Source organism: Dermacentor albipictus, chromosome 8, assembly GCF_038994185.2.
Source record: "Dermacentor albipictus isolate Rhodes 1998 colony chromosome 8, USDA_Dalb.pri_finalv2, whole genome shotgun sequence".
Classification (NCBI taxonomy): domain Eukaryota; kingdom Metazoa; phylum Arthropoda; class Arachnida; order Ixodida; family Ixodidae; genus Dermacentor; species Dermacentor albipictus.
The window spans coordinates 14,562,911-14,590,754 of record NC_091828.1 but is presented as its reverse complement, the minus strand read 5'-3'; the positions used below and the strand labels follow the sequence as shown (position 1 = coordinate 14,590,754).

At 49.4% G+C, this 27,844-nt stretch overlaps 1 protein-coding gene across 1 annotated transcript in view; it reads left to right on the top strand.

The window, feature by feature from the left end:
• Positions 1-27,844, top strand: part of LOC135896655 (phenoloxidase-activating factor 2-like) — a 101,814-nt gene that overhangs the window by 22,468 nt on the left and 51,502 nt on the right. The window contains exons 2-3 of the mRNA XM_065425135.2: positions 24,070-24,161; positions 24,273-24,598. Of these exons, the coding sequence (XP_065281207.1) occupies positions 24,086-24,161; positions 24,273-24,598 (402 nt within the window). The 5' untranslated portion in view covers positions 24,070-24,085. The remainder of the gene's footprint in view (positions 1-24,069; positions 24,162-24,272; positions 24,599-27,844) is intronic.

The following is a 27,844-nucleotide window of genomic DNA, read 5'->3' as shown; positions in this document are numbered from 1 at the left end:
CTCTCGCTTCAACGCAAACTAAGCGGCGAAAATGCAGCGTACACGAAACTATCAGCAGTTGGCGCTCTCTGTGTCCATCGCCGATCGCTTTCCAGATGGGGCCTGCCGCAGCAAGCAAATTCACATTTGTGCTGCCTCTCGCTTCAACGCAAACTAAGCGGCGAAAATGCAGCGTACACGAAACTATCAGCGGTTGGCGCTCTCTGTGTCCATCGCCGATCGCTTTCCAGATGGGGCCTGCCGCTGCAAGCGAATTCACATTTGTGCTGCCTCTCGCTTCAACGCAAACTAAGCGGCGAAAATGCAGCGTACACGAAACTATCAGCAGTTGGCGCTCTCTGTGTCCATCGCCGATCGCTTTCCAGATGGGGCCTGCTGCAGCAAGCAAATTCACATTTGTGCTGCCTCTCGCTTCAACGCAAACTAAGCGGCGAAAATGCAGCGTACACGAAACTATCAGCGGTTGGCGCTCTCTGTGTCCATCGCCGATCGCTTTCCAGATGGGGCCTGCCGTAGCAAGCGAATTCACATTTGTGCTGCCTCTCGCTTCAACGCAAACTAAGCGGCGAGAATGCAGCGTACACGAAACTATCAGCGGTTGGCGCTCTCTGTGTCCATCGCCGATCGCTTTCCAGATGGGGCCTGCCGCAGCAAGCAAATTCACATTTGTGCTGCCTCTCGCTTCAACGCAAACTAAGCGGCGAGAATGCAGCGTACACGAAACTATCAGCGGTTGGCGCTCTCTGTGTCCATCGCCGATCGCTTTCCAGATGGGGCCTGCCGCTGCAAGCGAATTCACATTTGTGCTGCCTCTCGCTTCAACGCAAACTAAGCGGCGAGAATGCAGCGTACACGAAACTATCAGCGGTTGGCGCTCTCTGTGTCCATCGCCGATCGCTTTCCAGATGGGGCCTGCCGCAGCAAGCAAATTCACATTTGTGCTGCCTCTCGCTTCAACGCAAACTAAGCGGCGAGAATGCAGCGTACACGAAACTATCAGCGGTTGGCGCTCTCTGTGTCCATCGCCGATCGCTTTCCAGATGGGGCCTGCCGCAGCAAGCAAATTCACATTTGTGCTGCCTCTCGCTTCAACGCAAACTAAGCGGCGAAAATGCAGCGTACACGAAACTATCAGCAGTTGGCGCTCTCTGTGTCCATCGCCGATCGCTTTCCAGATGGGGCCTGCCGCTGCAAGCAAATTCACATTTGTGCTGCCTCTCGCTTCAACGCAAACTAAGCGGCGAGAATGCAGCGTACACGAAACTATCAGCAGTTGGCGCTCTCTGTGTCCATCGCCGATCGCTTTCCAGATGGGGCCTGCCGCAGCAAGCAAATTCACATTTGTGCTGCCTCTCGCTTCAACGCAAACTAAGCGGCGAAAATGCAGCGTACACGAAACTATCAGCAGTTGGCGCTCTCTGTGTCCATCGCCGATCGCTTTCCAGATGGGGCCTGCCGCAGCAAGCAAATTCACATTTGTGCTGCCTCTCGCTTCAACGCAAACTAAGCGGCGAGAATGCAGCGTACACGAAACTATCAGCAGTTGGCGCTCTCTGTGTCCATCGCCGATCGCTTTCCAGATGGGGCCTGCCGCAGCAAGCAAATTCACATTTGTGCTGCCTCTCGCTTCAACGCAAACTAAGCGGCGAAAATGCAGCGTACACGAAACTATCAGCGGTTGGCGCTCTCTGTGTCCATCGCCGATCGCTTTCCAGATGGGGCCTGCCGCTGCAAGCGAATTCACATTTGTGCTGCCTCTCGCTTCAACGCAAACTAAGCGGCGAGAATGCAGCGTACACGAAACTATCAGCGGTTGGCGCTCTCTGTGTCCATCGCCGATCGCTTTCCAGATGGGGCCTGCCGCAGCAAGCAAATTCACATTTGTGCTGCCTCTCGCTTCAACGCAAACTAAGCGGCGAGAATGCAGCGTACACGAAACTATCAGCGGTTGGCGCTCTCTGTGTCCATCGCCGATCGCTTTCCAGATGGGGCCTGCCGCAGCAAGCAAATTCACATTTGTGCTGCCTCTCGCTTCAACGCAAACTAAGCGGCGAGAATGCAGCGTACACGAAACTATCAGCGGTTGGCGCTCTCTGTGTCCATCGCCGATCGCTTTCCAGATGGGGCCTGCCGCAGCAAGCAAATTCACATTTGTGCTGCCTCTCGCTTCAACGCAAACTAAGCGGCGAGAATGCAGCGTACACGAAACTATCAGCGGTTGGCGCTCTCTGTGTCCATCGCCGATCGCTTTCCAGATGGGGCCTGCCGCTGCAAGCAAATTCACATTTGTGCTGCCTCTCGCTTCAACGCAAACTAAGCGGCGAGAATGCAGCGTACACGAAACTATCAGCGGTTGGCGCTCTCTGTGTCCATCGCCGATCGCTTTCCAGATGGGGCCTGCCGCAGCAAGCAAATTCACATTTGTGCTGCCTCTCGCTTCAACGCAAACTAAGCGGCGAAAATGCAGCGTACACGAAACTATCAGCGGTTGGCGCTCTCTGTGTCCATCGCCGATCGCTTTCCAGATGGGGCCTGCCGCAGCAAGCAAATTCACATTTGTGCTGCCTCTCGCTTCAACGCAAACTAAGCGGCGAAAATGCAGCGTACACGAAACTATCAGCGGTTGGCGCTCTCTGTGTCCATCGCCGATCGCTTTCCAGATGGGGCCTGCCGCAGCAAGCAAATTCACATTTGTGCTGCCTCTCGCTTCAACGCAAACTAAGCGGCGAGAATGCAGCGTACACGAAACTATCAGCAGTTGGCGCTCTCTGTGTCCATCGCCGATCGCTTTCCAGATGGGGCCTGCCGCAGCAAGCAAATTCACATTTGTGCTGCCTCTCGCTTCAACGCAAACTAAGCGGCGAAAATGCAGCGTACACGAAACTATCAGCGGTTGGCGCTCTCTGTGTCCATCGCCGATCGCTTTCCAGATGGGGCCTGCCGCAGCAAGCAAATTCACATTTGTGCTGCCTCTCGCTTCAACGCAAACTAAGCGGCGAGAATGCAGCGTACACGAAACTATCAGCAGTTGGCGCTCTCTGTGTCCATCGCCGATCGCTTTCCAGATGGGGCCTGCCGCAGCAAGCAAATTCACATTTGTGCTGCCTCTCGCTTCAACGCAAACTAAGCGGCGAGAATGCAGCGTACACGAAACTATCAGCAGTTGGCGCTCTCTGTGTCCATCGCCGATCGCTTTCCAGATGGGGCCTGCCGCAGCAAGCAAATTCACATTTGTGCTGCCTCTCGCTTCAACGCAAACTAAGCGGCGAAAATGCAGCGTACACGAAACTATCAGCGGTTGGCGCTCTCTGTGTCCATCGCAGATCAGTTTCAAGATGGGGCCTGTAGCAGCAAGCGAATTCACGTTTGTGCTGCCTCTCTCTTCAACGCAAACTAAGCGGCGGTAATGCAGCGTACACGAAACTATCAGCGGTTGGCGCTCTCTGTGTCCATCGCCGATCGCTTTCCAGATGGGGCCTGCCGCAGCAAGCAAATTCACATTTGTGCTGCCTCTCGCTTCAACGCAAACTAAGCGGCGAAAATGCAGCGTACACGAAACTATCAGAAGTTGTCGCTCTCTGTGTCCATCGCCGATAGCTTTCCAGATGGGGGCTGCCGCAGCAAGCGAATTCACATTTGTGCTGCCTCTCGCTTGAACGCGAACTAAGAATCGAAAATCCAGCGTACACGAAACTATCAGCGGTTGGCGCTCTCTGTGTCCATCGCCGATCGCTTTCCAGATGGGGCCTGCCGCAGCAAGCAAATTCACATTTGTGCTGCCTCTCGCTTCAACGCAAACTAAGCGGCGAAAATGCAGCGTACACGAAACTATCAGAAGTTGTCGCTCTCTGTGTCCATCGCCGATAGCTTTCCAGATGGGGGCTGCCGCAGCAAGCGAATTCACATTTGTGCTGCCTCTCGCTTGAACGCGAACTAAGAATCGAAAATCCAGCGTACACGAAACTATCAGCAGTTGGCGCTCTCCGTGTCCATCGCAGATCAGTTTCAAGATGGGGCCTGTAGCAGCAAGCGAATTCACGTTTGTGCTGCCTCTCTCTTCAACGCAAACTAAGCGGCGGTAATGCAGCGTACACGAAACTATCAGCAGTTGGCGCTCTCTGTGTCCATCGCCGATCGCTTTCCAGATGGGGCCTGCCGCAGCAAGCAAATTCACATTTGTGCTGCCTCTCGCTTCAACGCAAACTAAGCGGCGAAAATGCAGCGTACGCGAAACTATCAGAAGTTGTCGCTCTCTGTGTCCATCGCCGATAGCTTTCCAGATGGGGCCTGCCGCAGCAAGCAAATTCACATTTGTGCTGCCTCTCGCTTCAACGCAAACTAAGCGGCGAGAATGCAGCGTAGACGAAACTATCAGCGGTTGGCGCTCTCTGTGTCCATCGCCGATCGCTTTCCAGATGGGGCCTGCCGCAGCAAGCAAATTCACATTTGTGCTGCCTGTCGCTTCAACGCAAACTAAGCGGCGGTAATGCAGCGTACACGAAACTATCAGCAGTTGGTGCTCTCTGTCGCCATCGCAGATCGCTTTCCAGATGGGGCCTGCCGCAGCAAGCAAATTCACATTTGTGCTGCCTCTCGCTTCAACGCAAACTAAGCGGCGAGAATGCAGCGTACACGAAACTATCAGCAGTTGGCGCTCTCTGTGTCCATCGCCGATAGCTTTCCAGATGGGGCCTGCCGCAGCAAGCAAATTCACATTTGTGCTGCCTCTCGCTTCAACGCAAACTAAGCGGCGAGAATGCAGCGTACACGAAACTATCAGCGGTTGGCGCTCTCTGTGTCTATCGCCGATCGCTTTCCAGATGGGGCCTGCCGCAGCAAGCAAATTCACATTTGTGCTGCCTCTCGCTTCAACGCAAACTAAGCGGCGGTAATGCAGCGTACACGAAACTATCAGCAGTTGGTGCTCTCTGTCGCCATCGCAGATCGCTTTCCAGATGGGGCCTGCCGCAGCAAGCAAATTCACATTTGTGCTGCCTCTCGCTTCAACGCAAACTAAGCGGCGAGAATGCAGCGTACACGAAACTATCAGCAGTTGGCGCTCTCTGTGTCCATCGCCGATAGCTTTCCAGATGGGGCCTGCCGCAGCAAGCAAATTCACATTTGTGCTGCCTCTCGCTTCAACGCAAACTAAGCGGCGAGAATGCAGCGTACACGAAACTATCAGCGGTTGGCGCTCTCTGTGTCCATCGCCGATCGCTTTCCAGATGGGGCCTGCCGCAGCAAGCAAATTCACATTTGTGCTGCCTCTCGCTTCAACGCAAACTAAGCGGCGAAAATGCAGCGTACACGAAACTATCAGAAGTTGTCGCTCTCTGTGTCCATCGCCGATAGCTTTCCAGATGGGGGCTGCCGCAGCAAGCGAATTCACATTTGTGCTGCCTCTCGCTTGAACGCGAACTAAGAATCGAAAATCCAGCGTACACGAAACTATCAGCAGTTGGCGCTCTCCGTGTCCATCGCAGATCAGTTTCAAGATGGGGCCTGTAGCAGCAAGCGAATTCACGTTTGTGCTGCCTCTCTCTTCAACGCAAACTAAGCGGCGGTAATGCAGCGTACACGAAACTATCAGCAGTTGGTGCTCTCTGTCGCCATCGCAGATCGCTTTCAAGATGGGGCCTGCCGTAGCAAGCGAATTCAGGCTCGGTGCTGCCTTGACTCATCGGATGCAGAACCACAATGATGGTGACGACTTCCTTTCTGTTATCGTGACGGTGGACGAGTCATTGTGCCGCTAATAGTTGCCTGAACCACGACGGCAAAGCTCACAGTGGAAAATTCGAATTCAGTGCCCCCAAAAATGCTAAGGCCGTCATTACCGCCGGAAAGGTGTTGAATTGTCTTTTTCGATCGTCAGGAGCCATTACTGAACGAATTTGCTACACCTGGATTGATTATCAATCGTTTTGGATATTGCGAAACGCCGGATCGGCTGCGTGTCAATCAAGAACACATGACATTAAAATTGAGGAGTGGGGTCATCTTGGTCCACGACAATCCCTGACGATCTCCACGACTTCCCCAAGTCACTGATGTGGCAAATACAAAACTGGCAAAGTTCAAGTTCAATCTGTCATACAGCCGAGACCCGTCGGCCTGCGACTTCAACATTATGGAGCATCAGAAAAGAGAGCTCAAGGCAACCAGATTAGTGTCCTACGATGACGTGAAACAGGCAGTTAGTCTTCTTGAAGGAGCAACCCAAGGAGTTTTACGGACGGGAATCACGCGACTCGTTAGTCAGTGAGACAAATGTGTAAATGCTCATGGAGACTTCCTTTAAATAAAGTAACCCGTTTGTCATATATTCACATCGGGCTTTCATTTGACTCGCCCTCGTATATTTTGCATTATTCCTGCTTTTTACACGTGCTCTCTTTTGTGACATTACTCTCGGTGCAATTATTCACAATGCACGACCGGTGACAGCTGCTCCGGCGCAATACATTGTAGCAAAGGACAGGGTCATTGAGATTTTCCTCTGGTCGTTTCATATGTACAAAAATGTAAGCAAGGTTCTTTAATGACAAAATTTAATTGAAATATTTGTCCTCCGCTTGTTCATTTCGTAACCTTTACATTTTTTATATCAGTGACATGCGCTACTTTGCTGGTTTCAAACTGATATAGTTCTTAAACTTGTGCGATATTTTCTTTAGGTACTAAATAGACAAAAACATAGAAGCATTGATATCAGTTATATCGGGCACAACTTTTGGGACATGCGAGTACAATATTTTATGAAAATATACAAGTTCTACTTGTCTGGACAGTGCGTAGCGTTCAAGAATTTGTTTGCAGCATTTTTGGCAATAGAATTGCAGTGACTACTCATTTATTTGATCCGTCGACAAATTCTATAAGTAGGAGGTCGAGCAGCATTGTAAGCTCCCCCACGAGCAAAATTTTTGGCTACGCCACTGGTAGCTAGTCAGAAATTTTTCGCTACTTTTGCAAAAACTGGATAGCATTTTTCGCCGGGCTGTAGAAAAGCCAGAGGCAGACCGGGAAGACGTGACGCGTGCAGAGACGTGTACTAATCTCGATTACAAACCGAGAGCATCTGTGTCGTCGCTGAGTGGCGGCCAGCAACGGCGCGACGCGTGCTGGTCAGGCGTTTCCTAGAAAGCGACTGATGTGCGCAGAGCGGGCTTCGACCGGCGCCACGAAGGTTGCGTACTACGGCCGCCCGTGATGTTCAGACCCTTTCACCGACACTTTCTGCGCGACCAGGCTGACTAGTCAGGTGAAGGCCGTGGGGTGGCGTCACGTGCACCCTTTCCCTCGCCGCCGGCTTGGAACCGGCCTTGCCACTTATTTAAACAGCCGCCAGCGCGGCGACTCCTTTCTTGCTGCTGTCGCTGCCGGTGCACGTGTGTTTCCTTGCTGCGGGCTCGGTTGTCTGCGGCGTTTTCCGGTCAAAAGCCGCCTCTTCTGCTTGCCGGGGGCTTCGGCGTCGCAAGTGTCTGCAGCAAGGTACGTCGCCTCTCGGGGGCGTGGCTTGCTCGGCGCCCGCTGCATATTTAGCTGGGCTCCAAACGAACCGTATATTTCCGCACGGAGTAGGAGGTCGAGCAGCAATGTTGGTTGGAGTTGTTGGTGTGGCACAACGTTCCGACACGGGACCCAAGAGGGACACACATGGCGCTAGCATTCGACGGGTTTATTATGAAAGCGTTCACGTACTCATCCCTCGTGCGTAATAGAACAAGTGCTCGGGGCATACTAACGTCTATCGCTGCATATGTGGGACAGATTTTGTAACAAAACACTTATGCAATGCGCCAAAATGATTTTCTCGATAACAATATAGAATATTTGTTAATGCAAGCGTGACCTTAGGTGGCTGCTACGTGTTGTGCTTCAATGATTAGCCTGGTCAACTCGTTGACACTTTTACCCAGAATCGCTGTTTGGGTAAAGAGGGCTCGGTAGGTGCATTTCTTGAAGTGAAGCGCAAGAAAACCATCAGAGTGCTTCTTGCTTACTTTGCCTAAATGTTCACGTAGCCTATCGTTGAGGCCAATCTGACCGATGTAGCCAGCTCCGTATGTCGTCGTAATGTGCTAAATGATGCCAGTTTTACACTCGACGAACCTTACGCTGTGTTTATTTCCACAGCTCGTTTACTTATTGCGACCTGGTCTTCCTGCAAAGATTGCTTAGCTTGTTTCTGGCTGAAAACGCAACACTTATGTTACTACGTTGTTCAATTTTCTTGAGGCGGTGCGACAGTCGATGAATGTATCACTGCTGACTTTCTCTCTATTGGGACATGTTGTTTCTTTGAACTGAATCTGCTTTAGCAGTACTTCCGCTACCGATACAGTCATACGATTTGAATGACCAGCCGCAAATGCGTTTCGATTGTTGCGTGAAACTAGCGTTGACCAGAAGTTGCCATGATTTTTTTTAAGGCATGACTTAAGCACGTCTTCCCAATTCCCCTGTTGACAAGTTTAGAGTGCGCTGGCCAGACTGCCAGACGCCTCAAAGATAGGCTGCGTGAGCACAAAAGCAAAGTAAGGAAGATTTTGCTCGATGGTTTTCTTGCACTTTACTGCAAGAAATGCACCTGCCGATCCGTCGTTAGTGACAGTGATTCTCGGTAAGAGCACGAACGAGTTGACCAGGTTAATTGCGACATATAGTCATCTATGGTGACTCTAGCATCAGCAAACTATCCGTTTTATTATATGGCATGAACCTGTATTACATGGTAGGTCCCGCTAATGTGGCAATAAAAATTGCTAAGATTATGAAGTTCATACCCTTGCGGCTTATCTTGTTCGACAGCAATAATTGTCATCTGCCTTGATTGCGTTTTCTTTCTTGAAAACTCGGCGTTCGCCAGTTTCCTGTCGAGAACGCTGTGTCGTGCTCTGTGACCGCGCAGGCCGTAACTTGAAGTACCGGGCTCGCAGAGTTAAGGAATGCGGGCAAAACAGATGACGGTAATTGTGAGAGAATACACGTCCTAAAGGGTGTATACCTTTTATTTATTAGTACTATGCTCCGAGAAAAACTTGTATTACGCTCCTGTATTTGATGGTATACAAAAGTACGCATTGATTCCGCAAATAGAATCGTTGTTTTAAAGATAGCACCTTGTACTATCGTGAGGAATGAGGGAGCATGCGAACGCGTGGCAAGGAGCCTCGAACCCGACATGGGTTGAGTCGCGGCGTCCGCTGTCGGAAACAAAGTGGAAAGGGCGCTTCCGCCAACTGTTTGCACTCCCACCTCGCTAGCGTTGCTACGAATCGGCAGATGATTGCGCGTCACCGCTAGCGATGCCACCAGTTCATATCATCGCGTGCATGCAGTCGCATCTAATGAGCCATCAAGCTGCGTAACTACTGAGGGATCGGCCGTGACGTAGCCTGACGTCATAGACAGGATTTGCTTATATCTAGGCGGTGTTGGCTGAGCACTTATACGCCTTTATTTGTTTTTCGTGATCTTTGCTTTTAAAGAGGACCACGGCTGTCTGTGCCTAGCAGTCACCGGCGTTTCTGCGCTAACAATGTGGGGAGCGCTTTCATAAGTTGGACGAAGTCGTCGAATTGTCAAAGAAAGGTTGCACGCAGTCCAACAATGCTGGCTTCACAGATGGCCAGTTGAATACCGTCGACAGGATAGTCCAAGCATACCGAGAGGAAGGACGCATTAATGATGCGCCGCACAGGAAGCGACCTGACGCCGCATCGATGGGCCAAGACCTACAAGTTATAACAGTCAATGAGAAGCAATTTCAAAGGTCGAAAGACCTGTGCAGTACCCTCCACCTGGCAAATGTGACAGCACGGTACAGCGAAGGTTAAGGTAAGCCGCGGTCCAAAGGCGCATCGGTGCCCAGAGACCCCTTCTCACAGCTGCCAACAAAACTGCTCGCCTGAAGTTCGCTGTGGATCACCGCAGCTGCAGGGTGGCGGATTGAAAATGTCTTCTCCGACAAACCTACTTTCTCGATCCACTGGGACCAGCAGAAAAAACTGTGGCACATAGAGAACAGACGCTACCGTCCGCAGTGCATCAAGGAGGTGGCCGCAAGCGGACGCCCGTCAGTAAACGTGCTGGCGGCCATTTCACGTGCCGGCCTACCTTAGGAATCGCACCAGCCAGCCGCACACAGATTGAGGTGATACCGATCGAGCACAGCCGTGGCTAGGATTATCAATCACCGAGTTCGTGCGTCTGCTACCGGTGGACCTGAGCAGCTGAGCCATTATGATCAAGAAACTGCTTTTGTGGATTTGACCTTACGGATTTGAAATAAACTATTCATTTGGTATAGTGCGAATAGAAAATGCGAGAAGCGAAGACGCGATGCATCGGTATGTTGCGGTTCCGAAGGCAGGCAGTCGCGCTCGCGGGCGCTTCCCTAAATAAGGTGACCATGCACATGGATGTATTTTTATGTATTATGCTGACTCCTTATTCAGCTTCCAAGGTTCACTGTTTGCGTTTAATCCCGAATTGTGAACAGGCGCAGTCCCTTAGATTCGATATACCTGCTTATACGACCGCCTCGTTTAGGTGCCAACGGTGCCATTGGCATGGGCGGTAACGCGAACAAACTACGTGTTCTCTAAATGAACAGTAATACTTGGAAATTCTTAGTAGATCTCTACTTTATCTAACAGATGAATTGTGTGCAAGAAAATGTCGCAGTTTCACCCGTAAGGCGAAGCATCGATTGCGATAGCAAATTAGTAAATGGCTGTACGAAGTAGGGATGGTTTTAGGGCTGTGTGAACATGTAAACATTCCCTTAATAACTAAATAAGCATGTCACGCATGCACAAGCACAGGTGAACACATCTCACTCGATGACAACGCACACTCGCTGTCGAAACACGAGTGAGAAAGCGTGGCAGCAGCAGCTAGCGAATTTACCTCAATGTTGCCTCTTGCCATGTGAGCAGCGGGAGGTAGAGCTCGGGTGAGCCCTCGATGCACCAATATACTGTCTTCGCAGATTGCTTTCAAGGTACAGCCTGGGCGGCGTCGTCACAGCGCATCCGTCACAGGAGTAGAAAGCTTCCTCCCCCCTCCCTCGGGCCCGCGAGATTAAACAACCATCATCGGCTCAGCCTCGTACGTTTTCACTCGCCATACAGCCTACGGCGCGCGGCTGTATGCTGTACGTTATCGGCCTTAAAATTTATATGGAACATCACACCGACGGTGACAGCAGAGTTGCGCCTGGTGTGTCCTTATAATTCTTATCGCAATAAAATAGTACAATGAATGATGAGTAATCAGAATAACAACGCGTAATACAATCTCGCGCTCTGTTTTTGAAGCGTTGTCCGGTTGTTCATACCGGCGGTACTCAGTTAAGCGACAGTGCCCACGTGTTTCGCTATGTTCTAATTGTTTGCTGTCACCGATCCCGGGTTTGGACTATATTCCATGCGAAGGACTAGTGGTCACGACAGCATGCCGAAGTAATCAAATGCACCGATCAGTGTTGTGGACATTCAGCTGAGTTCTTGCGGGTAAATTACGCGCATTCAAAGGGGCTCTGAACCAGTTTTTATCGAAGTGGAAAAATACATGTATAAAGGGAAAATTAGACATCCACCCGTTCGTAGCAATTGCTACAAATGAAACTCGTACGGAAACCCATACGGGTTTCCGTATGGATATGGGTATATAATTACCTCTCTCCACCTTGTGGATTTCCGCAGGAATATTTCGTAAAAAATTCATTTAAAGTTAAAACAGCCTATTTCAGAAATACTTTGCCGCAGACAGTACTTCAATGTGTTCAACCGAAGCGGCAATGAAACCCGGCCATCGCGGTGGTCCTTCAATGCCTTGCACTGCGGCGGCAGAGCGGGGCGCACCCACAACGATCCGCCTACTGAACGTCACCGTGGCGCGCTGTTAAAATTTGATTTTGGATGTTCCCGTAGACGGCACTACTTCCGGGTTTGGCGCCCACGACGCGCCAAACGTAAGCCAAACGCAGTTGTCCTCAGCGAGCCGCAGTGGGCTCAGCCAGCGGACATGTCGCGGTGTCCCGCAGCGATCATGGTGTCTACGCTACGTAGCAGACTACAGCTACAATGCAGCTGTGTAGTGAGTATGCGCAGCATTTGCCTTGTGTGCCTCAGGGATTGAGTACGTGCTCGCGTTCATATGCTCCGGTCTGGCCATGCTGTGTGGTGCGGACCGGCTTTATCCTGCACCAGCTTGACCGATGGATAGTAGCCACATCGAACTTTCCAATTTTCAAGTGCTATCGATTGCTCAATACCAAGCAAAATCTGCCAAAGCGTCTCGCCAGGCCTGGCAAGCGTACGTGTAGTCTGCCTTTAAATTTCGCGGCTTCTGCAGCGCTGAAACCTATAGTCGACATTACCGAGACCCCATGCCTACGACACCGCAGGGTGGCCAAAAATTGCTACGCGGGCTGCCGCGGCCGAGCGGAAGCAGGCGATAGTCGGCTTTTCCGGAGTCTTAAGGCATATTTGAGCTTACTTCACCCAGCTTATAAACTTCAATAGATATACAAACTAAAGGTAGGAAAAACCGCACTGATCCGAGCACCCTTCCTCATTGATGTGAGCTTTCATTATATATAATACAATATATTACATTATAATTACACTATGACATAAAGCACCCAGAAAAGAGGGAGGAGCAGGCTTTTGTTGAAAAGTGCAGCTTTAAAGATAGCTGACTTCGCGCTGAACTTTCGAGCTCCACGTACGACTGCACAACTTGGCTGAGATGTTCACGGTATAGCGTTATGCTGTTCGCGCACTTTGTTCTTTCACCAAGTCCGAGGGGGGGCTCAGTACCCCTTGGAATTGCTCAGGTGACAAGCGGCGCTCCCCAACGTTTTATAGGGACCATGGGAAACGCTTCCCTGAAAAGGGGTAAAACACGTAAAGTAGCTAGAACATACTAAATCAGTGGTTACGCAAGGCCTTGATTTTGCAGCGCGATGTGCTGCACACAGCACTGGTTCTCGGCGTGGCGGTTCGCATGCGAACGGTGATTCGTGGCTATTCATAAGAATCATACCTGTCACTGACAGCTTCGAAGAGCGGGCGCAACTGACATTGTCACTTCAAAACATTGTGCTAATGATCCGGCGGCATAGTACGTACGATTGTATAACACGTAGTCGCAATGCGTCACAATGCATCACAGTTCGTGTGTTTCTTATGCTCACCAAGAACCTATGTAAAACCGAATTATTAGCATGTAACATCATTGCCATTGCCAAAGATGCTACAAACAAATGTAATGCAAAAGGATAGAAAGTTGGGCGAGTTCGTACGGTAACGTAATCTTGGATTGTAGCGCGAAGTGAACACGGACACAGAAAGGCGCAGGCAGAACGAGCGCTAACTCTCAACTAAAGTTTTATGAAAACGAAACACGCACACGCACGCGCACACGCACACGCGCACACGCGCACACGCACACGCGCACACGCGCACACGCACACGCACGCGCGCACACGCACAAACGCACACATATACGTACACACGCACGCGCGCGCACGCACGCACGTACACATATACGTACACACGCACGTACACATATACGTACGCACACGTACACATATGCGTACACATATACGTACACACGTACACATATACGTACACACGTACACATATATGTACACACGTACACATATACGTACACATATAAGTACACACGTACACATATAAGTACACACGTACACATATACGTACACATGTACACACGTACATACATACGTACACATGTACACACGTACATACATACGTACACATGTACGTACACACACATATATATATATATATATATATATATATATATATAGAATGCGTGGATGTATGTGTGCATGTATGTGTGTATGTATATATATGTATGTGTATAGGCGATTGCAAAAACCGCAGCATAAGAACATGACAAGGTAAAAAACATCATTTAAATGTCAGGAGGTATGGAAGTCAAAGAAGGAAACACAAAAAAGATTACTTCAGATTAGTACACGTATTGTGACGGTACTGAAATTTTCAATCTAGCAGAGACAACGATGCATGGCTAACGCAAGTGTCTCCTCATCTTTTGATGTGAAATACCTCGATAATTTCCCGTGTGCTTTGGCGTTTGTGTCTGGAAAGAATTCTTCTCTTCAAAGAAAGGTTTACAACCACAATTGAAACAATGTGACGCTAAATGTGATGCATTAGGGTTGTTTAGTAGATGTTTGTGTTATTTTAGTCTAATATTAATGCACCTGCCGCTCTGTCCGATCTAAGCTTTCCCGCGACCCGCCGTGGTTGCTCAGTGGCTATGGTGTTAGGCTGCTGAGCACGAGGTCGCGGGATCGAATCCCGGCCACGGCGGCCGCTTTTCGATGGGGGCTAAATGCGACAACACCCGTGTACTTAGATTTAGGTGCACGTTAAAGAACCCCAGGTGGTCGAAATTTCCGGAGTCCTCCACTACGGCGTGACTCATAATCAGAAAGTGGTTTTGGCACGTAAAACCCCATTATTTAATTTTTTTTAAGCTTTCCCGCACTTAAGTGGAATCTGATAAACTATACCGGTGTTACAAGGCACTAAAGGGGACACATGTTTAACGCCGCAGTCATCTTTTTTTTTTTGTCACCCTGTTCAAGTTTCATATTTATCATAGGACGCATGTTAGACAACTTGCGAAGGGCCGAGAAAACTGTATTGACGTCATACCTATTGGCCACGTTACGTAAACCATAGGATAATCTATTTACATAGGGTACCACATCAAAATTTGTTTCTTTTTTCTGTTTTTCTTGTTTCTTACCGTGGCTTTTATGATGTTATCGCCCTTGGACTTTATACTAAACATGAGGGTGATGGCAGTAATGCACCTGGACTGTAATGCACCTGGAATATATTAAGGGTATCCGGCAACTGAAGCGTCTCGTGACCCATTACGTTCTGCAAAGGGAAAAGTAGTGACAAAATCGCACTTTCACCATGCGGCAATTTGCTGCCCCGAGACAATGTTTTCTTTTATTCCGTGGCGGGGTCACGAAATGAGAAAACGCGAAGGAAAGCAAGTTGGCCGCAATCGAATGCCTACTTTCGGCACCTAATGTGGCTACCGAAGAAATACCGAAGAAAACGTGGGACGCTTGTTCCACAAAGAACCATACGCATACTGCTCGGTATCGTACACCGGCGAGACGAAATTTTCCGGTGAGATTGCACTCAGGCGAGACGAAATTTTCCGGTGAGATTGTACACCGGCGAGACGAAATTTTCCGGTGAGATTGCACTCAGGCGAGACGAAATTTTCCGGTGAGATTGTACACCGGCGAGACGAAATTTGCCGGTGAGATTGCACTCAGGCGAACACGTTGCAATCCGTCGATTGCCTGCAGCAGGGTTGCCAGGTCTTCGGAAGCAAAGGTAGCCGACAAATTCCGAAAAGTAACCAAAGATGTTGCCAACTGCGGCAAAAGCTTTTGTTGGTAGCGGAAAAGCTAGCTATACGATGCGACAAACTAACGTTAGCCCATTTTTAACGCGAAAATAAAGAAAACAGACGAGAAAGGCCTGTAGTTTCGTGCTGCGCTGATGACAAACAAAAGTAACAGAACGAAATACAGTGCAAGCTCGTTAATTCGAACTTCAATAATTCGAATTTATGGATCATTCGAATTGTACGATTTGGTCCGGCCAAGCTCCTCAGAAGTCTATGTATAAAAAAGTCCGTTAATTCGAACGCGAGAAGGTTCCCTCACGGATAATTCGAACTACGCTCGCCTGGCACACGGCCAGAGAAACGCGCCTACCGCCTACACACAAGGCTACATCGCCTCGGGAATGGAGAAAACGGCGAGAGAAGGCAAAATCGGAAAAAATCTAACCGGCGCGGGGTCAGCCAGAAGGCAGCGGCGGCTGCCACCTCTCCGTTCTACGTAACCTCCGAGACTTCTTGTCCGTTGCGAATCTCGGAGACTTTGCAAATCTTGTGCAGCTGCTATTGTGCGGAGATGGCGCGGCAAGCACCAAAACACAGCGAATCAAGTGCGTTGCAGCTGCACTTTCAATCAAGAACTAACGAATCGGGGCATTGCTCGTAATCGGGGCCTTCGCCACCTTCGAATGTTCAGTGTCTTTGTCTCGGCAGTCTTCATCGGTTGTGCACGTCTGTTTTCAGCTTAGGAGGTATCGGCCGTCGCGATTCATTGTGATAGTGTTAAGCCTCGGCTAACGTTCGTTTCGGTGGACATCGGTGGTGTGGCACAGTCGGACCCAGAGCTTCAACTTTAAGATGGCGTGTGCCCGCGGCACACGCCGTTACTTTTTGACACGCCAAATTTCTGACATGCCCTACTGCTACCAAATCGCAGTGCTCTCCTTCACTTTCGTTAGTTCGAACTTTCGTTAATTCGAACTGAAGCGGCTTCCCCTTGCGGTTTGAATTAACGAACTTTTACTGCAGTAGTTATCACATAATATTGCATCGTAATTTACCATTATATAAGACCAACTGATGTCCTTTGATAATTTCTACCACACACTTGTGTGCTTTCTCATAGCCGAATTGGTAACGCCAGTTTCAGTAGAATAAGCTTCCTGAACGCGGTCCTTGCACAGATGGTTGTATTCACTCCATGCCACTATGAGTTCAGTTTAAACGTTCCCGTGCGAACTTTATGACGTCACACCCGTTCTCCGCTCCCTGGCACGCAGACGCATATAGTGAAGTAGACATTCGCACCTGTAATGTCATGGCTCCCATGACGTGTTTTTGGCTTTGCAGTCGTTTCTGACACGGAAGAACCATGGTTTTCGAGATTCTCTACAGAGGTAACCGTCGCTGGGGTGATATTAGGACACCACCTATTGCTTCCGTCCTTCGAAGGACGCAAAAGCATTGCTTATAATATTAGTTTCCTGTTACTCGGAGGGAGCTGCTTGGGCCTGTTCAATTATCCGTCAATGACGGTCCCGAAGTGCCCGAGGCGTTGATTTCAGCCAATGATCGTTGCATATGAAGCATCTCGGGCAGCCGTGGACAGCCCAGGGTGATAAGGCGAGGAGGCCCACTGAGCATGTGGTGGCCATCATATATTTTCAGCTCCTCACTTTGCTTCCGGAGCTTGCAAGTCACAAAAGCATGACCTTGAAATTCTGACGTTTGGGTTTGCTGCTTCGAGAGGGCCGTCGGGGGGAGTGGGATTGGGCCACTATCTATACCAATTATTACCTACAAAACTAGCCATAAAGTAGCCAAGTCGCCAAACACGATTTTCGGCTGACAGAAGCTTCTAAAGGTAGCCAGAAGAACTTGTTGTTGGGTGAGTTGTTGCATATCAGCGAATTAACATTGTTTAACTGCGCTAACAAACGGACCACAGAGACAGCCTGGGACAAGGACGGGCGCAGTCCTTGTCCCATGCTGTCTCCGTGGTCCGTTTGTTAGCGCAGTTAAACAATGTTCGCTAAAGGTAGCCAATTTGGCGGGAAATCGCCAAATCTGTCAACTCTGCCCCGCAGTGAAGGCGGCGAATGACCATGCATAGTTTTTTTTTCGTCTGCTAGCCAGAAAGCGTCCAACACTTTGCCAGGCAAAAGTCTGGTCGGTCAGAGAACCAAACGCGCATCGAAACGGGCCGCGCGATGGTCGGGGCAACACGAAGAAAACGCATGCGCTCTGGTGGCCTCTGGCAGCCCGCCAGAGGCTCAATGTGTCGTCGCGAATAAGTCAAAGCAGAAAAATAAATAATACGGTTACCTTTGCTGACCTTAGTGTCTCGATGTGGTTGCTTTGGCGGAGGGGAAAAAAAGACATTTTCTGTGACATGACGGCAAAAACGAACCACCACAACGCTTTGTCTCATCTGACCTCGCTGCATGCTTTGTCAACTTGCCTGATGGTGTGTTGATTTTACTTGTCTCGTTGTATGGTCCGATGTACGACTTTAGAAAAGTCAATGCACCTTTGACATCAAACGTTTATAACATTAAACCCACAAAGTTTCGGCATTGAAAATCTAAAGCACGACTTTGAAAATGTCAGTGCACCTTTCGCATGAAAAGTTCGAGAACTTTATACCGATAAAGTTTCAGAATTGAAATTCATGTGCTCCATAGATTCCGCTGCCTCCGCGAGATACCGCGATGAGCCCGCTCGCCATCAAAACTCCCTTGAAACTTTGTGCTCGGATGGGCATGCTTGCGTTATGTGACGTCCGTTCCATGGGTGTTGCCACAAAATCCAGCCCGATTTCGCAATGTTCGCGCTGAAATGTTTTTCGAGCGTGAAAACATTCTAGACAAAATCCAGAATGGTTTCCAGCTCCGGGGGTTGTCTTGGTCAGCGGTTCATGACAGCACGAGAAAATTTCGGGGGTGGGCTGCAGCCCCATAAGCCCTCCTCTCCCCCCCCCCCACCCTCCTGGCTACGCCCCTGAATGAGGGCGATCAAGTACGAGGCCGGGGCTCGACACTGGCCTTTGGAATGTGGTGCTCAGGGAGAGCGTGACGTGACGCGGATGTGTATGGTCAATCGAAAAGGAATTTCCATCGTATTATTAGGTAATGGTAATAGACATGTGGACCCAGATCCTAAAAGGCTAGTGAGCGGTCGAATAGCAAAATAATTAGAAATTTTGTACAAGCTGTTAGTGGTAATAAATACAGGTAATTGCTACACATAAGCACTAATTGGTAATCAGTTATTTTTACAGCGGGAACAGCTACATAACCTACATCGACAACACCCCCCCTCCCCCAAAAAATGAATAAAACACAGATGAACTATGGCCAGTACACAAAGTAAAAAGTACATTAGGAAAAGGTCACGCAATGTTTCCTTAGAGAGGAAGTGCATGTCGGAACTTGTTATAAGTTCTATTTGAAGGGGTGAGTCGGCCAACTTTTCCCCGTGCACATCGAAGCACACAGGGGAATTAGGATGGCTGTTGCGTGCGGGTCGTGCGTTTAGCGATGGCCAAATGATGTTACGAGGCAGATATGTGTTAGTGTTTATTATTAGCTTATTTGACAGATCTCGTCGGTCCGTATAACAGAAAGCGAGGCATATAGTCACTCAAAGAGAGTACTAGCAGGGAAGGTGCACCGGTAAAGAAGTCCGCTTTTCTAAACGCAGTAACAGCGTTAGGTAAGTAGCATATGCTTGGCCCCACGGTTCTCAAGCGTAGCTAATGTGACATTGAAATAAGAGAAAGTAGAAAGATCGTGTCAGTCAATTCGAGGTTTTGTTGCCCACGTATGTGAGTATAGCAGCTTAAGGGCAGCGTTGCATTTACGGCGTTGATTTGGTCTTACCGATGAAGGTTACTCTCAAAAATAATTTCCACATATTTAATGCTGTGAACACGTGCATTTGTTCGGTTCTGTAGGGATAAATTAATTGAAGCGTAATTAAAGTTCTTGACTCGGTAAAGGTTCTTAAAGACAGTGTTTATGGTTTGAGATAGAGCAAGGACGTTAGATGTGGACACTCCTGAGATGAAACCATGCTGTTCCAGGCAAATCACGTCATGAAAGTCTTTGAATTGCTGCGCGATAACTTTTTCGAAAATGTTTATAATGCTTACTATGGATATCGACCTTTGGGTGCCGGAAAGGCTAAGGTTGCCGCCAATAAAGTGGGCGTTAAATCTAGGATTAGAGTATCTCAAATGTAGCGTACCCGCACCTTTCAGCTTACTGACGCCGGCCGTAATGCGCAATATTGTCGCGATTGCCAAGAAAGATGGGAGTATGGTAGCGCGATTAAAAGACGGAACAAAAGACGCATAGGGACACACACAGCGCTACAGTCACCGGGCAGTCGCCGCATACAGTTGCAGGACAGTTAGCGCTGTGTGTGTCCCTATGTGTCCTCTTTTGTCCCGTCTTTTAATAGTGCTACCGCACTGCCCTTAGAATAAAAGGACGTCTTGTTGGGCGAGTTGGTCACAATTCATCTTGGCTACTAGGCGCGAAAACACACGCGACACAAGGAAGGGGACGGGACAGAGCGCCACTTACAACTGTTTTTATTCGGAGGTACACCACACACTTATATACCCGTCTTATGCGCAAGGACACAATCACATCAAGATTGATATGGAAGCGCACTAGTTAAATATTTCTTTTCAGCCATATATAAAGATATTGACGGGTCGCTGACGCACATGCTTCCTTTCTTTTCGATAAAGAAAGCTTCAATCACTTCCCGAGCTTTTTGATCTTTACTTTTTGCCAGAATTCGCGCCCCTGCAAAACATGGCTCACAAGAGCGTGATGGGCAGGACTTAATGTGGACTTAATGTGGACTTAATGTGGACTTAATGTGGACTTAATGTGGACTTAATGTGGACTTAATGTGGACTTAATGTGGACTTAATGGGGACTTAATGTGGACTTAATGTGGACTTGATGTGGACTTGATGTGGACTTGATGTGGACTTGATGTGGACTTGATGTGGACTTGGTGTGGACTTGGTGTGGACTTGGTGTGGACTTGGTGTGGACTTGGTGTGGACTTGGTGTGGACTTGGTGTGGACTTGGTGTGGACTTGGTGTGGACTTGGTGTGGACTTGGTGTGGACTTAATGTGGACTTGGTGTGGACCTAATGTGGACTTGGTGTGGACCTAATGTGGACTTGGTGTGGACCTAATGTGGATTGGTGTGGACCTAATGTGGACTTGGTGTGGACCTAATGTGGACTTGGTGTGGACTTGGTGTGGACCTAATGTGGACTTAATGTGGACTTAATGTGGACTTAATGTGGACTTAATGTGGACTTAATGTGGACTTAATGTGGACTTAGAAGATGCATTACCAACAAGCCCACATTGCAATCCCCACGAAAGAGGGCGCGTAGAGCGCCATGGAGGTGGTGGCGCCCTCGCTGCCATCGGCGCCGTGAAAAGCATGCCCATGGGAACTGCAAGAAGTGGCATGGGGCTCGGTGATCGACACCAGTTCGTATTTCGCGAGAACCCGTTTCTCGTGGCCCTGCGCGTTGGTGCTCGCTACCAGGAAGGCGTCGCCAGAGGCGCGTGAAAGCCGAAGGGAGGGCTAGCGTGTCTTGTTCCGACAGTTAATGCCGGCTGTCTTAGGGCCACGAATAGCGGGTGCCTCGAAGGCGATCAAATTGTGGCGAACACGATCGGCCTCCATCATGTCACTTACTGAGCGGCGGCAGAGAGCCCGGACGTCCAAAATATATGTGTAGGATTCGTCCGGCTCTTAGACACGCGTCGCCAGCTTTCGTTTTGCTGCTTCTGAGCGGCAAGTTCATCTGTTGAATTTTGGCGCAATTGCTGACTGAACAACGACCAGGGAAGTCACGTTCATGGTTTAGGGACCATGTATTCGGTAAAGCAGAAAGTGACGTTCGGTAGTTTATGCATAGTTATTTCTAACGTTCGTGGTTTCTGTTCCTCGTTATTATTTGCATTTGCGCTACTGGCCTGTTTGGCAAATCATCCTGCCAGTCCTTCTAAGTCTTTGAAAGCGTCTGCCACGACATTAATTAAATCGTATTAGATCCTTAAATTTCGTTGTCACTCTCCTTCGCGTGGTGCGAAGATACAAAGGAAACGTTTTCGGCGCTGCTGACTGGTGCAGAAGCTGGGGTCATGCACTGCTGGAAATTCCAAAATGCATGTGCGAGTTCAACATCTATTCCTCCAGCACGGCATTAAGGGAATCTCACCAACCGAAATTTGCTTTCAGGTGCCTTAGGCCCGCACATCTGCTGGCACCGTTGCTACACGCATTGGTTTCTACCAGTATCGCTTTTTTTTTTGCCGCTCACTTGGTATGTGGCCTTCAGTAATTCTTCAACCAGCCTTTTAGTTTACATTAGGTGAGGGGCGTTTTGCATTACCCAGCCGTGCTCCTGCACGAGGAAGTGTTTGGGCTCTGGCTCTAGAGCCCTCTCTGATGAGCACTTTTGCACGTTAGCGAGATTCCATTAGCGCATTCACGCGCATTGCATCGGGCTCCTGTCAACTAGCTGTTGGCCCCAGAGAAGCTTTGCGCGGAAAGAAGTCGCAGGTGGCGTCGCTGGTGGCGGCAGCGCCCGTTTGCGCAGTTGCTCCACAGCGAGCAACGCCATGCCACACTCGATCGTCCTTCTTTATATTTTACTCGTTAGACGAGGTCGTTGTCTATGTTATGCTTACTAATAGTGCTCCACTTCTGTGGCACCAATTTTCATCGGTTCATATTCAGTAAAGTGGAAAGTTGGGCTAGTTGGTGAGTGATCATCATACCTTGCTGGTGAAGCAGCGCACTGACACGGACACAGTGAAGACAAACAGGAAAAGACTGCAGTCGCTGCACTCGCAAATATTTTCAAATTTTCAACATAGTTGCGAGTGCAGTGAGTCTCGTCTTTTCCTGTTTGTCTTCAGTGTGTCCGTGTCAGTGCGCTGCTTCACCAGCAAGGTATGATGAGGTTCATATTCAGTAGGGCGGCAGAACACGCTAGCAGTAGAAGGCAAGTCCCTGCGCTAAGTCATCCTTGCCAACTCGTAAAGGTGGAGAATTTGGGCTCGTTCTACGATTTCATCAATGTTGAGTCATGTTTCGCGAGTTCTATTTTCGGAAAAGTACTAGAGGCGCTGAAGATTGGCGCGACGCAAGATTGCAAGAAATACATGCAGAACGAAAATAACAACAGGAAATAACAAATAACAGGAACAGCCATAATTATGTTGCAGTGCAAGGCCCCATATATGCCACAGGGCGGCTTGCTTCGAACAAGTTTATTGAGGCAAGTTTGTAAAGCAGTCCAAATAAGCAAGGGCACAGTCGCCGAAAAAGTCACTGATATAAAAACAATGGTCACTTTGCACTGTCTGCGGCTAGAACTTTGCTCCATGCTACATTTATGCTGCATCTAAGCTTATATATTTAACAAACTACGTATGTAATCGCAATAGGCTTGCGCTCATGGTGTATTTTTAAAATGTGCGCTATTTCCCATTTAACCCCCCCCCCCCTCCTCCCCACATACTCTTTTGTAGAGTCCACAGGGTATTTACCAATATTTTGCCAGCTATGGATGTATACTAAGAAATGAAAGTTCATTCGCAGAGGAATTCCTATACATATATAAAAACGGTCGCGAAGGCATGCTGTGACATTGCGTCGTATTCTTCTGCGTGACCAGCATGGCTTAAATTCATCTTGCGCTCTCGGCCAGCAATTGCACTCTCCATAGACAGGGCGGGCCTATTCACGCACACACTGTCGTGTTTCATAAAATGGACTCCTGCTGCGCGCGACCTGTTCGAAATGCGGAACGATGACGCGCTGCGGTCGCTCCCTCGAATGTGCTCACGGAGCACATCATCAGAGACACTAGCGATTTGCGCTCTATTGGATCGCGGTGGCCAGGAAAGACTCAACAGCACCGATGGGTGGTGGCTTTCACGGCATCTCCTCGCATACAGTGAACGTCCGAGCGCTAAATGCGGACTGCGTGGCGGCAAAGACCGAACAAGTTTCCAAAGCATTTCCCTAGCTCTAATGGCCTTAACACAAATTATTATTTGAAATGCGCGATGTATGGCGCTAAAGTATCGGTGCGAAGTTCAATAAATGGAACTTATACCTTATATTTTAGTAATCAACGTTGCGGCGCAAAAGTCGTGAAAACCGTTTTAAAAGAAGGCTTCATTAGTCTAACAACATCCAGTGTTTCTCTTCATGTTTTGCTTTTAACGTGGCGGCATCGGGCTAACGGACAACTCACGAATACCTTGTATAGACTACACCCGTTTTGCGCGAGGTTAACGGGCTGGTCTGTCGTGTATACTCTGCGATGGAAGCGCGGACGCAGTAACTAGTCACACGCTATTGTGAAGGTGTCGCGCACCTGTGGTCCTGTAGGATTGATGTAGCGTAAAGTGTTCGCCGTAATTATTTTGCTTAGTTGGCACCGTAACGCCTTTGAAGGCAAAACCAAGGGTCAGGCGAGCCTCATTTTCGTGGCACCTCGCCACAAAATCCGGAGGTCCGCTGCACGTACTCGAAAGCTGTACGCAGTCTGCTGTGACTGTGCGCAGGGACGCATCTTGCATCATGTGGCTCTTGCTGGCGACACTTGGGGCGGCCCAGTGCTTGGTGGCCCTGGCGCAGCTGGGCGACGGCGTGGCCGGTAAGTACGCCTTCCGGCGGCTTCCCCCGCCGCGGCCTCTGCCCCCGCAGAAGGACGTGGCCTACCTAGGCGAGCTGCCTTCACCTCCTCTTGGTGGGCACTCACACACAGGCCCCGAGGGAGGTGTCCCGCCGCTGGGTGACTGCGTGTGCGTGCCCTACTACCAGTGCAAGGACGGCAAGGTGTCCGAGGATGGCGGCGGTCTGCTGGATGCGCGCCGAAAGCTGCCGCCCAAGGAGGAGATCCCGCTGGACGGGCTCGGCGACCAGAACCAGCAGTGCCCGGGCGTCGACCAGGTGTGCTGTGCCGAGCCGTCGGCCGTCACCGAGACTCCGTACGTGGCGTCGTGCGGCATCCGCAACGACAACGGCATCAACAGCCGCATTCTCACCAAGGACGGCAAGGGCGAGGCAGAGTTCGGCGAGTGGCCGTGGCAGGTACGCTTCTTGCACGCATTGGTCGACATCGGTGCGAGCGCACGTCATAACTGCGGTCACCAAAGCGAGGCGACACTTGCCGGCTGCACTGTTGCCATAGAAAGCGCGTAACTATTTGAAGACCGCATTTTTGTACAGATGGTTTTCATATCGGAGTGGCCGCATCCTGATGTAGGCGGAATGCACCAATGGTTCGCCGTTTTCTGGCCCAGCGCGCAGAAGCAGTGCTGTGGCCGTCCTGTCGCGCAGTTTATTCCCGTGCCAGCTGATCCTCACAGCCCGAGTAGTGGCAATTACAGCAGCCATATCCGCTCAGCGAGGCGGCACATGTCCGCGAACTAGTTCGTTCTCGGCGCAACCGCGCGCTCCTGCTCACGCGTGCTTCCACATAGCTGGCTCCGTTGCCGCTCGTCATTCCAGCGCGGAACGACGAGCGGCAACGAGTCGCAACGAGTCGAGCGGTATGAGTCTTCTCATAATGGGGAGGCCGCGTTCAATGTTTTCATTTACCAGGTATGTACCATTGCGTAAGGGGTATGAGCCATTCCTTGTCTTACATGACGGACGCGTTTAATAACAGGGATGATACGCGAATGTGTGTGCGTACCTGTCGTCATGATGACGACAATAACTGTATGTGACCTGTGTCGTGGGCTAAACAGCATCGCTGGTTATCCACCTTCAGAGTGCAACTGCTCATAAATCTTTTGCTTTGCGACGTCCAATGCCATGAATGGTTCGCGAAGGCACAATCGATTTCACTTAACTTTTAAGCGGGCTAGTCGCTTTTACGTGCTATGGTAGCTTTCCCCAAAAGTTATGAACGGGCTGAAATTAACAAAAAAATGACGGGCGTTTTGTGTGCATTCATTAATTTGCTTTAAGCTACCAGAGTTGGAATGCAAGAGTGACCACCCCAACAGTCCGGCAGTTGGTTTTCGTTTTTGCGTTACTCGATGGCCGCGAGCTGATCACGCACCTACGGTCGCCGTGGGTCTTTTAGTCCGTACTTTATTAAAAATCTGCGCGACTGTACGAGTACTGAAGCCCGAGAACAGATTGCACGCACCTTATTCTTGCGCCCGGCGTGCGTGAATCTGGGTCAACAGCGTTTCTATTCCTGCTTCAACACGAGCAGCCAGGATGTGGCGCGTGCATCTTGCTTTTTCTTCGGAGATGCCTGCCTGCTGTCGGCGAGTGTTCGCTTTCGCAATGGGCGCCCTCCGTCGAGGACGAACGTGGTGCAACCTGTGGGCCCGCCGCGTGGCTGACTCACCTGCAGCGAATTCTCCGCCGCGCAGTCGACATGCTGCGTACACTTGCGAAATTGTTCGGGCCGCCTAGTTCGTCTCGTGTGCACACTTCCCCCTTTTAATTCTTTCACGAGAAAGTTTCGGGTTGGCTGCTTCAGGGTGTCCGCAGGCCAAGACATATATAGGTGGAATCAGCTACATTGATTGGATATGAATGCATGCATGGGCGCATGCCTATCACGCTGGGAAGAGAGCAGTATTAATAAAGTAGCAATGATTTTTTTACAATATTCAGACCAACTCATAAAGGTCCTCAAAAAAAGGAGTGATAACTTTGAACATCGCGTGTTATGGGAAAGTTGAAGTTGAAATGCTACATTCAAATGCGGAAACATAAACGCAATATCGAATCAGTATTCTTTGTCTTTTTGTATTTGTTTCTTTCTACGTCTTCGTTCAGTTGCGCTTACACACTATCATGGATTCAAACCAACTAGCCTGCGAACGTCTCTTAATCGCTAATAAAGCTAAACTTAAGTGAATGCACAAAATATGACTACAAAGAAAATGATAAAATAAATTACATTGACACTATACATCAAGGTTTCATTTATCAATCAATTTTATTTTGTTGGATAAAAGCTCTCGACTACAAATAAAAAGCTTGAATTCGTTCTCAGAGGCAAAAACAGATGACTTTACTTCAACGGAATTACTTCTTGTGCTTGTTCCTACGAGTGGGCAACGCAACATGGACGAAAGACACGATACGAACGCAGACTAAACCGGTTTTTTTTTTTCAAACGAGGGACTAAAATATACCGGAAACGTAAACACGTGTGAAGTACATTTTTTGTATATTTTATTACCTCGTTTGAAAAAAAGAATAAACCAGTCGTTAGTCTGCACTCGTATCGTGTACTTCCTCTTGTCTTTCGTCCGGGTTGCGCTGCCCACCCATAGGAACATGGTCAATCACCAGCTCGCCCAGCTTGCCTAGTTAATTCTTGTGCTTCTTGGTCGGCAGAAAGAGCGCTGTATTCTGAAGAAAGTAGCCGGAAACGTTGGCCAAATAAGTCATCCTGTCCTGTCGGCCACTTTTATTATTCCAAAATTACGCGCTACTTTCGTCGTCTTGGACATCAACGCCAATATAAGGTGGCAAGAGATTCTATTCAGTAATTTTGTATGCAAGCATAAAGTATTCCTTCACACCTTACGCGCATACCCCTAACAACAATGGCTTACACAGGCTGAATTCACTAGTCACGACACTAACAAAGACGTGCTGTTAGAGGTGATAATGGTCGTGTGAGACAAGTGACGCGTTGTTGGACAATGTTTACTCCATCTTATGCTACGGTTCCCATGGTAGTTCTGGCTCGAAGGTTGCCTTCATTGCCTAAGCTGTTGGACAGAATGTATATGGCGGACTTGCACAATTGTGCGCCGATTGCTCTAATGACAAATAGAATGGAGCTAATGCAGCGACGTACGTGATATCAGATCTAAATGTGTTATCGGCTTGACCGCGTCGTGTCTTCTACAGCACGTGAAAGTGTCGACATCCAAGGAGCCTTGTGGAACATGAGTTCCTATCAGCGTCAGCCTGTTCTCATTGCGCACAGCAAGGCTGCACTGTAAATATTACTGCGCGTGTTCCCCATAGACAACTGTGCCTACGAGGCATAACATGCGTTTAAAGAATTAGAGTAAGTAAAATTTACCGTTGTGTTCCACTGGGTTGCTTCCCATATCGGCGAACCAGGCCAACAGGTCGCTCACAGTCTGGCGCGCAAAGCGCTGCAGTTCAAGGAAATAAAAGACGCAAAAGGAGGCCATCTTCAACCAGTTCCGTTCCTTGTGGTCTCCACCACACGACAGAAGTCGTGTGTGATTACGGGACTTATCCGTACCGGGTTCGTCCGAACTCCAGCTTGGCGATGCAAGACAGGACTTGACCCATCATCGTCGTCGTGTGTGCATTGTGAAG